The following is a 14765-nucleotide window of genomic DNA, read 5'->3' as shown; positions in this document are numbered from 1 at the left end:
GATGATATAGAGTCTGATTCTTATATGTATTGGATTTTATCGCAACGTAGGGGATTGCTAGTAAGTACGGTTTGTCACACACTTCATGGTAGAGCTAGCTAGCCATATGTCAAGCTTTTTATTACTGGTGGCCTTTTATCACACGGACGAGGCATGAGTGCTTTAGAATGCATACTAGTAATAAATACTTCACCGTAATACTTCCTCCGTCCCTAAAATAATAGATTTCAAGAATAAAAATTGTTCTAAAATAAATCAATTTCTAGACCCTCATCATCAATTAGACCCATTTATTTTCTCGGAGTTCTCAATAACGTACCTGTAACTTAGGAATCAGGATGGATGTCGAAAAAGGAAGCGAAATGAAGTTGCGTGCTCGTGCCAGCCAAAAAGTCTGGCAATTCAACAGCTGCAGGGCAGGATTAAAGAAAAACAGAGATCACTTGTTAGAGGGACTTGGGATCGAAGTGTGGGGGTTTCGTTTTTCTGACAGCGTGATAATTTTATCGTCGGCGCGCGATCCAATCCGGCAAGTTGTGATTCGTGTCGTCCCGTTCCTTTTCGCCCAAACACTAGCGGCTACCGGAGCTGATAAAAACCGTTGCTGATCCGCGTGATTCCTTCGAGAGGAAACGGAGAAAAGCCATGGGTGAAGCGTGAACCTGAGACGATGTACCCTTGAAGGCTCAAAGGCTGCAAGTTGCAATCACCCGGGGAATATGATGGTGACAGATGAATAGACGATGGTGACCCTCGCCTCTGGTTGCTGCCATCCGAATATTATCTTGCCAAATGCCCAAATCGCATATTTGGTTGCTTGTTGAAACCGTGGACGGCATGCCTAATACATGTCCTGCTGGATAGATGCTCAAGACTTTCGGCGAAACAGATGTCATGGTTCATATATTAAGAAAAGTAAAGTTTGTGATATTCTAGTTCTAGTTCGAAAGTCTATGGCACCAGTTCTTTTCTCGTGTTTTTTTTTCTTGATGAAGAATATTTCTCGTGTATTTTCCCATTAAAATTAATATGCATATCAGTAAAGAATAGGATAATTCCACATGGAAACCTACAAAGGGAAACATTTTGTTAAGAATTACTACAGTACATATGCAAATGCTGATGTATATACACGCAGGCTCAAAATGTCACATTATTGACAGACACGTCTCTTATGCCTCTAAAAGAATAGCATTATTAAATTATAGAATAAATTTAGAAATATAAATACCTGTTTTTTTTAATGAAAAACTGTGGGGCGAGATCCTCACAACGCGATTTTTTTTAATCGAGGCCTTTTCATTACTCCTCTGTCACTGCCAATTCGCTGGACACCAAACCCTCGAGGTGATGAGGTACACAATCCCAGGCGGCTCAATCACCACTGGGCATTTTACAGCCTACTATAGAGGCAAGTTCATGAGCTAAATTAAACATAAGGCATAAGTCTAGAAAAAAACTTTTGAATACACAAAAGATTTGCGTATCATTGTATTAAGTAGAAGAGTTTAAACAAACATGTAACGCGCTTCTATCGAACGTCGAAGGAGGTCGACCTAACACAACCGAAGCTGGACCATCCTAGCAAAAAAAACCTCTTGATTCGATATTACATAGAAGGAAACAACCAATACCAATGCAGCTTTGCGACCTAGGAGGTGGTCTTGCGTCTTCGCGGCTGTCTGGACGAGCCCTTTCCAACGGCTGGGAAGAGCACGTCCAGCGCCTCGGCGTTGGACGCAGTCAGGTTGCTGTCGAAGAGCTTGTCAAACGCCTTTAGCTTCGATGCGGATGGCGCTGATGGACCCTTAGTGTAGCTCATACGCTGCATGATCAACACCTCACCTTGCTTGAAAGCTAGTACTTAGGAGAGGCTCTGAGCCGCCAACCGCCTGCTCCGCCATGGCAACACCGTCTTAGCAGGAGGTTGCTTGGGAGGCTCACGAATCAGCGGAGAATCCCTCTTACATGTCACTTCGTTGATGAAGTTGTCGAGGCGGCGTTTGGCGGAGTCGTTGTTCTTCGGCGAGTCTACTGTCCATTGAATGGGACACGGGGGTGGTGTCTATAGCTCACAGGAGACCACCGTTGGGTCCTCAACCTCTAGCGGAGGGGGGGGGCATCACCGCTGGGGCCTCATCCTGTAGCTAGGGGGAGAGCGTCGTAGGTGACGACAGGCGCTCAAGGGAAGGCCACACGACGATCTGACTGTCGACGAGCGAGGCTACGAACTCCTCTAACATCGGGTCCTCCGTGATGTCACGATCATGCGTGGCATCCGGATACAGCGTCAACGGGTCGGGCTCGACGATGCCCGTCTCGTTGGTCAGCTCACTGTGCCTCGCCTGAGCACCAGCAGCGACCAAGCTAAAAAGTCCGATGCCGTCTGGTCGGCCCCTGCCGACCGACCGTGACTGTCGGTGGCGACACTCGTTGCCACAGCGGTGTCGCCCCCTTCAATCGTCGCCGGCGTCTCTGACGTCTCCGACGTCTGTCGTCGTGCGTAGTTGCACCTGGCATAGCTGCAGCCACGCCTGGCACAGCACCAACCGAGCTCAGCGTGTCACCCTGAGTACGCGACTGGGTGCCCGAGGTACGCTCTCGGACAGGTCGTCGTGGGTGGCCTTCTGTGGCACCAGATAAGCCGGAGCTAGAAGGAGCTACCGTCCACCGCCCCCTTTACAGTCCCGTGCGAGGTGTCGGAACCCCCTGCATAGGAGGCAGCGTGGACACAGCTTGCAGGTTGTCACCCTATGCACGGTGGAGAGACAGTTGAAGCACTTCCTGTGTAGGTCCGCCGAAAAGCGGCTAGGAGGCCGCTGGTTCGCAAATGCAGTCTAGGCGGGGCGTGCCCCGCCGGTGCCACATGACGACCCCTGCGACAGGACCTCACGCCAACCGTCAGCGTCCGGAGCGGAGATGCGTTGGCGGGTGCCGCAGCGCGGACCCCCATCAGGGTTGGGAGCGGAGACCCGTCCGCAACGTCCGAGTCGTTAGCAGGCGGGGACGGGGATCTTCCGACCCTACGCGTGCAGACTTGGGTCACGACGAGGCTCAACCGAGGCGACCGCAGGTCCCGTCTCCTACCGAGGAAGGATCTCACGCCACCCATCGGTGTTGGGGGCAGAGACCCGTCCATGTCCATGGCGACCAAGGCGTTGGCGAGTAGGGACGCGGCCATCCATTGGCCGACGAGGCAGGCCGCACAGCAGTTGTGGGCGTGGCCGATTGTGCTTCCTCCGTCTCCGTCCAGGTCCCTTCCGGTTAGGATCAGCTCCACCATGGACCAAAGCAGCGACGAGGCGAACCTGGGTGCTTGCGATGGGCGCGGCGACCGCCTTCGCCGGGCAACAAGCGGCGTCCAAGTAGGTCGTGGGGTGGTCGTCGTCAGACTCATCAGCATCGTCGTCCGCCCACCAGCGGCTTTTGGTGCGCCCACCCGAGACTGGGTAGAAGGGAGCCGCATCCGGTGAAAGGAAGGCGCTAGGGGTGACCAGCGGTGACGCGGCGGTTGGCTGACGGGACGGCGTCTCTGGAGGTGGCTGCACCTTCCCAGCATCCGTCACCTCTGACGGGTCGCCGTCCGGCGCAGGTGGCGGCGTGGAGGGGCCGGATTGGACCCCCACGCACAGCCTCGTGGCGGCTGCGGGGGCGCACCAGTTCTGATGCCGCTGCTGCTGGATGTTGTCGCAGAGACAGTGGTGCCTGGCGCCTGTGGAGGCACACCAGCACCAGAACCCGCAGGGCGGCCTCGATGCTGCATCTGGTGGCGGGGGTGGTCCTCCAGCGCCAGATGAGTGCTGTTGTGGGCGGTGGCAGCGACGTCGGCAGCTCCCGGCGACATCTGGCTCTGTTGCTTTCCCAACTATGTAAGGGGGTGTTACAAAACTATATGTTTTGGGGAGAAAAAATAGGATACTCTTGGAGATGCTCGCTGTTCGGTTGAAGCAACATAAAATATACCCCTCTATATCTCCCTTAAACAATGGTAAAACTTTTCTCTGTTTCCACACATTTGAAAAAGCCGAAAGTTGAAAGTAGGATCTAAGGTGGTGTGAAAATTGTACTATGCAAAAGTAGCAACTTCTGTAAAAGCAGCTTCAAGTTTCACTAGTTTGATTGGTGTTCTGATTTTAGTAGCAGAAGCATTTTCAGAAACTAAATTAAACCAAACACATCCTAAGAGTAGAGTAGACTATAATTTATATTTTTTAAAAATAGAATGCAATTTAACTTTATTAATCAAAGTAGGTTTCCTTCCATAGAATATAGGTTTGTTTGGATCCCTTAAAACTAACAGTTAGTTGTTAAGAACATCTGAATCCTTATTTGGATTGTAACTAATAAGGACACCTTTAACAGTACCAACTCAGCTAGATCATAAAATGTATCATTTTTTTACATGGAGGAGAGAGGGAGAGAAGAGAGAGAAGAGCCTTGCGTACCTCTAGATGTTTAGAGGGCCAACATTTACATCTCATCCAAACATTTTTTTTCTTTTTTAGGGTCATATTAGCACTAAGCAACGTGTAAAAGTTACAATATTAAAGAATTAAACTTTTAAGTTATCTCTTATTGAGATATATGTGACATACATACATAAATTAAAAGTAGTAGATAGATCTAAGTGTTGAGTGCCTTATGACAGTAACCTTCCCGATCACTAGTTGTTAGCTAGTTTTCTATGGACAATATAGTGGATAGTTTTATGAAGTTATTTTCAACGCTGTCATATCATATAGAACGAAACGAAACTTGGATGAAACATCCAGTTTCAATGCAAAGTTTCGTTATATAGTTTCATAGACATTTAATTTTATGATTCATAGAGAGTTGGTAATCGTGCCGAGCGATGAAACTCATTTCTTCTCTCTTAAATACACAATTATGTCATCAAAAATACATATGTAGCTACATATTTAATGCAAATAAAACTCACATAAAACTCTAATTAAGACTGGCCTAAGCTAACACAACTAATAAATAGCTCTAAATGATTGTACCACACCTTTGATTGGAGCCAACGTTTGACAAAACTAGTGTATTTAACTCTAAAATTAAATTTATTATACAAAATAAGGATCGTTAGATTTACCATAAAACTATTTTAGTATAAATATTTGGAGTTATACAATACTAATAGTATTCTATAAACTTAGTTAAATTTAGAATAGTTTATTTTGAATTAGATAAAGAATTATATTTTTTGGATGAAAAGTAGTAGTCCGCTCCAGTTTAATCAGACCAGCTTCATGCGGCACGGTCCTACGGGAGTAGGTTAGTCGGCCATCATTGAAGCCAACAAGTAGAAAAGTAGGTGTGCGTGTGTTAGCTTATGTTTGGTTGAGAGACATATTAACGTATCATCATTACTTTATGGAATCAAGTTAGTGGGAATATTTATATATTATAAGAACTTTGTTTCTACGAAACCCTGGTCCAGTCACACTCTCATGGTCATATCTGACTACTATGGCGTCTTATTCTCTATCCCTATCTGATAAGATATTTTATACGCTACTGTACATATGATTTTTATTGTTAATGGGTTTTAGTCTCCTAGAAAACAAAAAATATGCGTCTCTGAGGATTCGAACTGCCATTTACATAGATGGGCGTGTTAAGATGCACATCTAGGTTATAGAAAACAAGAAAAAAAAAACCAAAAAATACAAGTCTTTGATGATTCAATGACAAGACCTTTCAACACATACGACACCTCTTTACCACTGAACCACATGCTCATTTGTAAGCACATATAAGACGCTATCTTTTTTTATCAATATTCGTAATCTTGTATTGAATATTTTTAATACTAAATGAACTAAAATGAGACAAGTTTCAACTACAAAATGTTAAATCTTGTAGAGAACTACAATGTTGGTACAGGAAGTGTCTACATATGAGATTGTTTGAAAATTTCAAAATTTTGAATCTTATAATGTGTAAGTTTAACATAAATAATTGAGACTGTAGATAACTTCAAATCAAAATATTATCAACAACAAACTTTTCGATCAGATCGGGCACTGCAGCTTTGTATTAACCATGTGATCATTAAATATCGTTTAGAAATTCTACAAGTTTGAATTTCAAAATCTAAGAACTTAAAACATATATTTAGTAGGATTGTAAACAACTTCAAATAAGAAACTTTTCAACTACAAAATTGTAGATTGTATTGAGAACTTTAACTTTGGTAAATACTTTATCAACATCCGAGATTGTTTGAAAATTTTAGATTTTAAGTTTCAAAATCTAAAATATTAAAATAATATTTTGGGACTCAAAATAGTTTCAAACAAAGAACTTCTTAATTAGAAAGTTATAGAGATACAATTTAAATATAAGTCCGTATGAAAAAGTTATTAGTTTCAAGAGATACAATGTGCATTGCACTCAATAGTTTCTCCTTGCTAGGCATAAAAATGAGAAACGTTTCTAGTGATTCTTGAATGAAACGTTTGTCATCGAACCCGCTTGATAGTGATTCAACTGATTCTTGCAAGAACTCAAAACGTTTCTAGTGGCCAAACTAGATCTTAGGCTGAGCTGCAATATTGGTAGCAATGCAAAAATATATTATGTCAAAATTCTATGTTTTTAACAAATATGTATAGTACTGGTGAGTCCAATGCAAAAATAAAATGGCAGAGGATACTCAAAAGACTATAGAATTAAGTATTTCGACGTACTAGCAAACTAGCAATACACATGCATTTGAGTGATTATTACACTATATAATAAAATAATAAATATAGGTGGTGCTTACCACTGTGGATTTTCCGGAACACACAAATCTCCATCGCCAAGTTCCAAGCGGGACGAGCGCGGCTCGAGCCGAGCGCTCGATGAAACGAGACCGACAAGGCTGCCTGCCGCCTGTTGCGTCGGCTCGCCCGCCCGGACCCTGCCAACCAAGACGGTGACGGAGGAGGACGCCTGGCGACCTCGCCCGTCCACGTGTCCCCTTTTCGAGGCCGCCATCTCCGCCCCGCGCTTTTGTGCGTCAGCCGCCGCGCGGCCCAACACCCGCATCAAAACCCGCACCTCGGCTCCTCCCCTCCCCACCAGGCACCACCAAGGTCACCACCGCCACCGCCACCGCCGCCCCCAACAAGTCTCGCGCACCCCCAAACCCCCCGCTCGCGGACCTTCTGGAACCTTCCTCGCATGGCCCCGCCCCCCTCCGTGGCCGCCGCCTCCGATCGCACCGGCCCCGGCGCCGACGCCGGCGAGCCGTCCTCCCTCCGCCTCCGCCGCGCCCCCTCAGCCGACGCCGGCGACCTTGCCGACGATTCCTCCGGAGGTCGGTGGGAGAACGGCGAGCCGCAACCGCCGCAGGAGCAGCAGCAGCAGCAGGAGATGCTATACTACCGCGCGTCGGCGCCCGCCCACCGCCGCGTCAAGGAGAGCCCCCTCAGCTCCGACGCCATCTTCCGGCAGGTGAGGAGGCGCCAATGCGTAGGCTCGTCGTTTGTAAGCGATTGCTTTGATCCCCCGCACTCGTGCTTCGATCCACGCCAGTTGCAAAGTCCTGCAATTTTTTTTTTTTTTGTTGCTTCCAGTCAACTCTGCCTCTGTTTTTCCTGTGTTCAAATCACACTTTGTGCTATCGGTAGCTTATTACTCGTCGGTTGCCATCTCGCGTGCACGGATGTTTATTGTGGGCCTGACCTTCGGAATCGTGGAATTGTGCGCGTGTACTCGGACTGGCGCAATTCGTTTCGTGGGGGGCATATGCTGCTGCGATTGAGGTCGGTGTTTGCTTGTTTTGGGATAAGGGGGACCAGTGCGCCGGTGCCAGATGCATGCCACGCAGAATTTGGCATCGGCCGGCTGAAGCAGCATACAACGAGCGTAACCGTTACCACTGGAAGAGCTTTTGCTTGTTGAAACGGATGACTGGATGAGCCAATGAGTCATTGAATTCATTGTTGGTGGTACTACTATACTGATGCGAGCAGTTGTTGGGACTAATAATAAAGCCAGATGCTTTAGATTCGGAGCTGCAGTGCTCCGCAGTATCAAATGCTGACTTTTCTAACTACAATGCGTGTTACATTGTTTGTACTTCTTGGCTTTCCTGCTTGGGGCATTGCTTCTTGTTGAGGACCATATAACTGTGCATCTGCATACTGCTGTATTGGACCACTTTTAAGTTTTAACTGGTTTGCCCTCCATTTTTTAATAGGCATATTATTGGACAATTTTTATTGTCATTGACTTATTATTTTTGTTTGCTACTCTAGGAGCCCTTTTCCCAGTGTAATCTTAATAGGGCTCAAATTATGGTACAGACACATGAGATGTAATTTTTTAGTGATACTTTTATTAGACTTTGTTGTTTCTGCACCTACTCTAAATCTGTTTTGAAGGTAGAGTTTTAGATGGATGCTTATTTGGATGATAAATAATCCTGTGAGTTGCGTGAATATTTATACATCACGCTCCTCCTACACTGTTCCTGGGATTACACAGTGGACAACACTTTCATAATTGAGTCCATGCAGCTTGATTATAATATCAGTATTCCATATGTCATTTTATCTTATAATTCCTTAACTGAGAGTGAATCCTTAATTTTGCAAGCCATATTTCTTGGTTGCCATGGAGAATTGAAGTCCTGAAACTAAGCAGTTCTCCTGATTGCAGAGCCATGCTGGTCTTCTGAATCTATGCATCGTTGTTCTGATTGCAGTGAACAGCAGACTCATTATTGAGAATTTAATGAAGGTTTATTACTTTTTTTTCATTTTCCTCACCTTAATTTACAGATCCCTCAATCCATCTCCTTCAGAAATACATCTGGTCTTCTTTTTGAGCATTTGTCTAGTGTAAATATGACACATTCCATGTTTTATTTAAATTTGCTGGTGCAGTATGGCCTATTGATAAGAGCTGGATTTTGGTTTAGTGCAAGATCGCTGGGTGACTGGCCCCTTCTAATGTGCTGGTAGATATTTTTATCATTTTTTTTATTCAGATGGGTTTGATATAAGAGCTGTAAGCCTTACAGAAGTAATCAATCTGTGAATTGCAGCCTCACTTTACCAGTTTTTCCACTTGTTGCCCTCGTGGCTGAGAAGCTGATTAGAAGAAAGCTCATTGGTGAACATGTAAGTTTGTCTCATAGGATTGTATAGTATTTTTAGAGAAGTTCTTTTGTTATTTCTTAGGTATAAGTGTTGAGGATTGAATTTGGTATAAAAGTAGACCGTCCTCTATTCTGCATCTTTCAAGTGCCATTTTACCGTTTATGACTTCTATACACCTCTTGCAGGTGGTTATTCTACTCCATATCATTATTACAACATCTGTCATTGTCTATCCAGTTGTTGTGACTCTTAAGTAAGCATTTCTTTTCTGCTTTGCAGTTTGTTTGGATGCATCTGCTTTTGACATTCGTTGAGCTCTAGTATTTCATGGTATGGAATACATTCAATTCATCTTATTCATAATTTGCTGTACGTTGTGGTCTGGTGGCCAACTACATTATTGTGTCTCAACCATTTAGTCTTTCCCTTTAATTACCTACTATACTGTGCGAATTGGATGGATAAAAAGGTGGTACATAACACTTTTATTTAATTGTATCTGGTGATTCCTCTCTATAATACAAAGATATGCAGTTCTCCTGCGTATTCGAGAAAAAAATATATCTGGTGATAAAATCTCTTGCAAATGTTCATTTATCTCTAGCAGAAGAAATCCTTACTGTCTTACTCTGTCTTGATCTGTTCACTAACTGCCATCTAATTGGGAAGATTTGTTAGTCCATCAATATTGATGCACATTTTATTATGCAGATATTTTGTTTTTTTCATGTAGCTTGAAACCCTTTTCCTAGCGTGAAGCTGATCCTTCCATTGTACAACAAAAAATGGACATATTCGTTCACATGCTTGGAAGTTGAATAAACAAACTGTAGTATTTCTGATGTTGATGTTCAAGTAGTAGAATTTGGCTGAGTCATTTTTATTTCTCAAAAAGAGGCATTAGGAGCAAGTTACCTTTTCATCGACTATATTGTCAGTGAGAGTGAAGAATGTTGTATGATTCATGCCTTATGCCGTTTAGCTTAAGTTTGTTATGATTGCCAAGAAATGTTACTTAAAAAGATAGTGTCTCATGAATGAATTCTGGATTATCAGTTCAGTCATATTACAAAAAAATTTCAGGTGCGACTCAGCAGTGCTATCTGGATTTGTGCTAATGTTTCTTGCGAGCATCATGTGGATGAAGCTTGTCTCTTATGCACATACAAATTATGATATAAGGGTATTGTCCAAAAGTACTGAAAAGGTAATGCATTGACATGTTAATCTGAATCAGTTCAAATATTTTGTTGCCAGGTTGCACATTTCTCAAAATTGATTTGTTGACGATCAAACTTTTCTTAAAACTCCTTTTGGTGGCCAAATCTTTCTGAAGCTAGAATATGCTCCACTTCCTGTTTAAACTTCTTTTCCAGTTTCATTTCCTGAATGTTTTATATCTAGTTTCAATTTTTGCATACGATGAAATGTGGTGCCAATCAATTTATGTTACCATCAGGAGGGTCAAACATTTTTCTTAGCTTCTCATACAGTGTTTTGTTACATAGGCTGACCATATATACTCTTAGGCAACGGTAGGCATATGATTATATCCCTATATTTTCATTTTTCATGGTAACTACTATTGCTTGTTGGCAAAGACACAGGTTTGGGAATTTTTTCAATATTACTTAGCCTCACTAACCATGGCTGCTTCTTGGTTCATATATAGAACCAGAGGTCTGCTTTTACAACTGGAAAGTAAAACAAACTTGCAACAACTAAAGTAGAGATGAGATTCTAAAGTGAAGATAAGGTGCCATGACATAGGCACTAACAACTACTACTTATCCTAGAGATGGAGCTCCAAAATATCAAGAACACAAGGCTTATTCCTTCATTGCAATTCTTATTTTTAGGGTGCTGCATATGGAAATTATGTTGATCCTGAGAGTATGAAAGATCCAACCTTTAAAAGTCTAGCGTACTTCATGTTGGCCCCAACACTTTGTTACCAGGTACTATTCTTGGACCAGTGCCCTGTCTTTGTTTTTAATGTCTACATTCTGCATTTCTTCATCACATAGTCACATCTATCTAGTTATGCCAGTGACAAAACATGAATTTCCTGATGTCACTTTGGCATGTTATGCAGCCAACTTATCCTCGAACTACATGTATTAGGAAGGGTTGGGTGACCCGACAACTTATAAAGTGCCTGGTTTTTACAGGCTTGATGGGCTTCATAATTGAGCAAGTGAGCCTTCTATATTCCTTAAGTAACTTCTATTTATACAGAACTTTGGATTAAATTATCAATTTCTTCTATTTTGCAGTATATAAACCCAATTGTGAAGAATTCCAAGCATCCATTGAAAGGGAATTTCTTGAATGCTATAGAAAGAGTCTTAAAACTCTCAGTGCCAACATTATATGTATGGCTTTGCATGTTCTATTGCTTTTTTCATTTATGGTTAGTATATCTTGCTTCAGTTCAACAGTACCTTAAATTTGTTAGATAGTGATTGGTTTATATAATAGGTCAATTGGGTTTTGACCTGCATTGGACCTTGATATTTTGTTTTCCATGGCTTTCTTGTTTGCTCTTTTGGTTTGGTTTCAGGCTGAACATTCTAGCTGAACTCCTCTGTTTCGGTGACCGTGAATTCTACAAGGACTGGTGGAATGCCAAAACTGTTGAAGAGGTGGGATGCCTGTTAAAAGCTGAGTTCGTTTCTTTCCAATTGAGAACTTTAAATAGGACTGACATTAATTATATTCTCGTGCACTTTAATGCGATGGTATTTTGGGGCTTTACCTCAGTACTGGAGGATGTGGAACATGGTAATCTTCTTCTTACTTCCATCTTCAGATTGTATACCCTTTCATTTAGTTGAGAATTCCTTACTTAAAGAAGGACAGTTGTGATGTTAGTGATACTCTTTTATTTAGTGGAGACTTCCTTACTTAAATAAGGACAGTTGTGATGGTAGTGACTGATAACCGCTGTCACTGTGCTCGGGATATTTTTCTAATTAATTGATATTTATATACTCTGAGTAACTGACAACTAGTCTACTTTTTGTCAGCCTGTTCATAAGTGGATCATCAGACACATATATTTTCCATGTATAAGGAAAGGCTTTTCCAGGGTAATTGCTTCTATATCTCTACAAAACTTTACATTTGTTCTTTTTTGCTTTTGAATTCTCCAAATGCAGTTTAGTTTGAAACAATTACTCAATCCGTCTATGCAAAACAGTCCCAAAGTAATATCTTTACTTTCCACATCGATGCTAATATATAGAATTCACAATATACAAATGTTGTTCTTTAGAAAATGGGGAAGGGTTGGACAGAGTATTAGCACTCAATCATCATAATAATGATGAAGACAACTGAACAAGTGGCTGAAACTGTTGTGAGAAAATCAGAATAGTACTGGTCAAGAGTTAATTTTCATTACTAAATTGATTTACTATGCAAATAATATTTACTGGAAACAAATAGGGAATAAGTTTAGAAGACTGCTTGGATAAAGATTTTAAATAAAAAACAAAGGATATCTGGTATTGACTTAGCAACAATTTCTTCATGCTGCCTTCTGCCGACTGACTGATGTTAATTAGACAATGTGAATACATGAACATACATAAAATTTTGTGGATATTTTTCATTTTTGCAGAACTGACATGATTTTCTCAGTGCCTACTTCTCAAATTCATATTGTATCTACACTGCAGGGTGTAGCTATTCTAATCTCGTTTCTGGTTTCAGCTGTATTTCATGAGGTACTGAAGTTCTTCAGAAGTCTTATTATGTAACAGTATATACTTAGTTTATGGTCATTTCAATTTCATTTTTTCCTAAGACATGCTCTTGTTCGGATTCCGCTCAGCACATTACCAACAATACATTTGACCTTTCGTATGCACGTGCCAATTTATTATCACCACATTCCTTTTTACATTGTGAATTCGCAGATATGTATTGCGGTGCCGTGCCACATTTTCAAATTCTGGGCATTTTCTGGGATCATGTTTCAGGTATAGAAGTAACACCAATATGAACTACTCCCTACATTCCAAATTATTAAGTCATTCTGGCTTTTCTAGATATATAGTAAGAGTTACGTATGTAGAAAAGCTAGAATGACTTTTAATTTATTTGGAATTTGGAATGGAGGGAGTACTACGTATAATCCTCATATCCCTGTTTTTTCTTTTGAGTTCCATTAGTGTCTATTCCCTTACGTTTTGATATCCATCATTGCATCCATAAGAACAAAACTACGTCTTGGATACAATATGCTTTCCACTGTTTTCACATAGGCTGACACCATTGATGTCTGGCTCAGATACCGTTGGTATTCGTGACAAGATATCTCCATGCCACGTTCAAGAATATAATGGTACGCTGTGTCAATTATGTCTTTTTCATTGCCTTTTCCCACTACCTAACCATCATCTTACTTGGCAGGTGGGCAACATGATATTTTGGTTCTTCTTCAGTATAGTTGGGCAGCCGATGTGTGTCCTTTTATACTACCATGATGTCATGAACAGGCAGGCCCAGGCAAGTAGATAGTTCGGCAGAAACATGTACTTTAACACAAATTATCAGAAGCAGACTGGAGCGATGCAGCAGGAAGCAGCAGCAGCAGCAGCAGCAGCCCCCCTTTGCCATTGTTACCATCAGCTTGATAGTCAGCTTGCAAATGCTCCCATTCCAGGCGGCCGTGCTGGGGATGCAGCGTGTACATTACCAGCGATGCAACGTCAACGGTTATCAAGCAGTGCTTATGACATGTGGACTCTGTACACTTCAGTCTATATGTCAGCAGTGCTGTGTGCATAATGTCGTGCTAGATGTATATGTCCAATGTATGTCACGACTTGAGGTCAAAATGAGCTCCCAAATGAAAGAAGGCTCACGTCTTGGGATACAGGGAGAACGACTTTCATAGAACAGACATGAAAACCTGATGAACTTGTTCTGAGCCCTGATACATGGCTTCATGTAACTTGTGATCTTGTCACGTCGTGTACTAACATTGCTGGAAGGAATAACGAATCAGCGTCCCTTTTAGATGTGTGTATTTTCTTTGCGGGAAAGCATAACGAGGATCATCTAACTGTTAATGTAACGCTCCTGTTTTATCCCGTGACGTGGCTGTTAATATTCTGTGGATCGACTAGGGTAGATCTAGGCGGATGAACACTTGGATCTGTAAAGCACATGCACATCTAGACCTAGAACACTACACCGAGAGGGAGATAGGGTAGAGAGGTGCTGGTGATGAACCTGAGCCTTCAGATGAAGTCGCGGTTGAGTTGGCCATCGCTGGTTTGTTGATGGAGGCAGCACACGGACAGCGACGGGTGGAGTAGAGGTTGCACGGACGTCGATGCAGTGCAGACGGAGCGTAGCAGTGACGACGGCGAGGATCAGCGGAGCTTCCCGTCACTGGCTGCGCGCCCTCTTAGATCGGTCTAGGGTTTGTCGGTGGGGTTTGCGGCTCACGGCGAACCTCGTGTCTTGAGCCGCCGGCCCCCACCTCTTTATATAGCGCAGTGCGACGGGGGCCCACCAACCATGTAGGGTTGGGCGTCCCCGATCAGGGCACGCGACCAAGGCCCAATAGGCCGTTGGGCTTATTGGTTGGGAGATCAATCTAACATTCTTTCCCTTGATCTTACTATTACTTTTATCTTTAAACTTTAAACT

At 42.8% G+C, this 14765-nt stretch overlaps 1 protein-coding gene across 3 annotated transcripts; it reads left to right on the top strand.

Moving 5' to 3' along the window:
• Positions 1-6902: 6902 nt before the first annotated feature.
• Positions 6903-14128, top strand: LOC136527157 (diacylglycerol O-acyltransferase 1-2-like). Of its 3 annotated transcripts, none has more exons than XM_066519777.1 (16): positions 6903-7446; positions 8656-8736; positions 8883-8956; positions 9044-9119; positions 9284-9351; positions 10182-10305; positions 10958-11056; positions 11194-11295; positions 11375-11511; positions 11662-11743; positions 11862-11882; positions 12128-12190; positions 12782-12829; positions 13022-13084; positions 13370-13449; positions 13518-14128. In XM_066519777.1, exons 1-15 carry the CDS (start codon positions 7174-7176, stop codon positions 13412-13414), a joined length of 1356 nt encoding a protein of 451 aa, XP_066375874.1. In that variant the 5' UTR covers positions 6903-7173; the 3' UTR covers positions 13415-13449; positions 13518-14128. The 3 variants fall into 3 exon arrangements, with proteins under 3 accessions (XP_066375874.1, XP_066375873.1, XP_066375875.1); XM_066519778.1 differs by having other exon boundaries at positions 6920-7446; positions 13396-13449; XM_066519776.1 differs by lacking the exon at positions 11862-11882 and having other exon boundaries at positions 6910-7446; positions 13396-13449.
• The last annotated feature ends 637 nt before the right edge of the window (positions 14129-14765 follow it).

The sequence above is a fragment of the Miscanthus floridulus genome, chromosome 19 (genome assembly GCF_019320115.1).
Source record: "Miscanthus floridulus cultivar M001 chromosome 19, ASM1932011v1, whole genome shotgun sequence".
Lineage (NCBI taxonomy): Eukaryota > Viridiplantae > Streptophyta > Magnoliopsida > Poales > Poaceae > Miscanthus > Miscanthus floridulus.
This window is presented reverse-complemented; position numbering and strand designations above follow the sequence as displayed.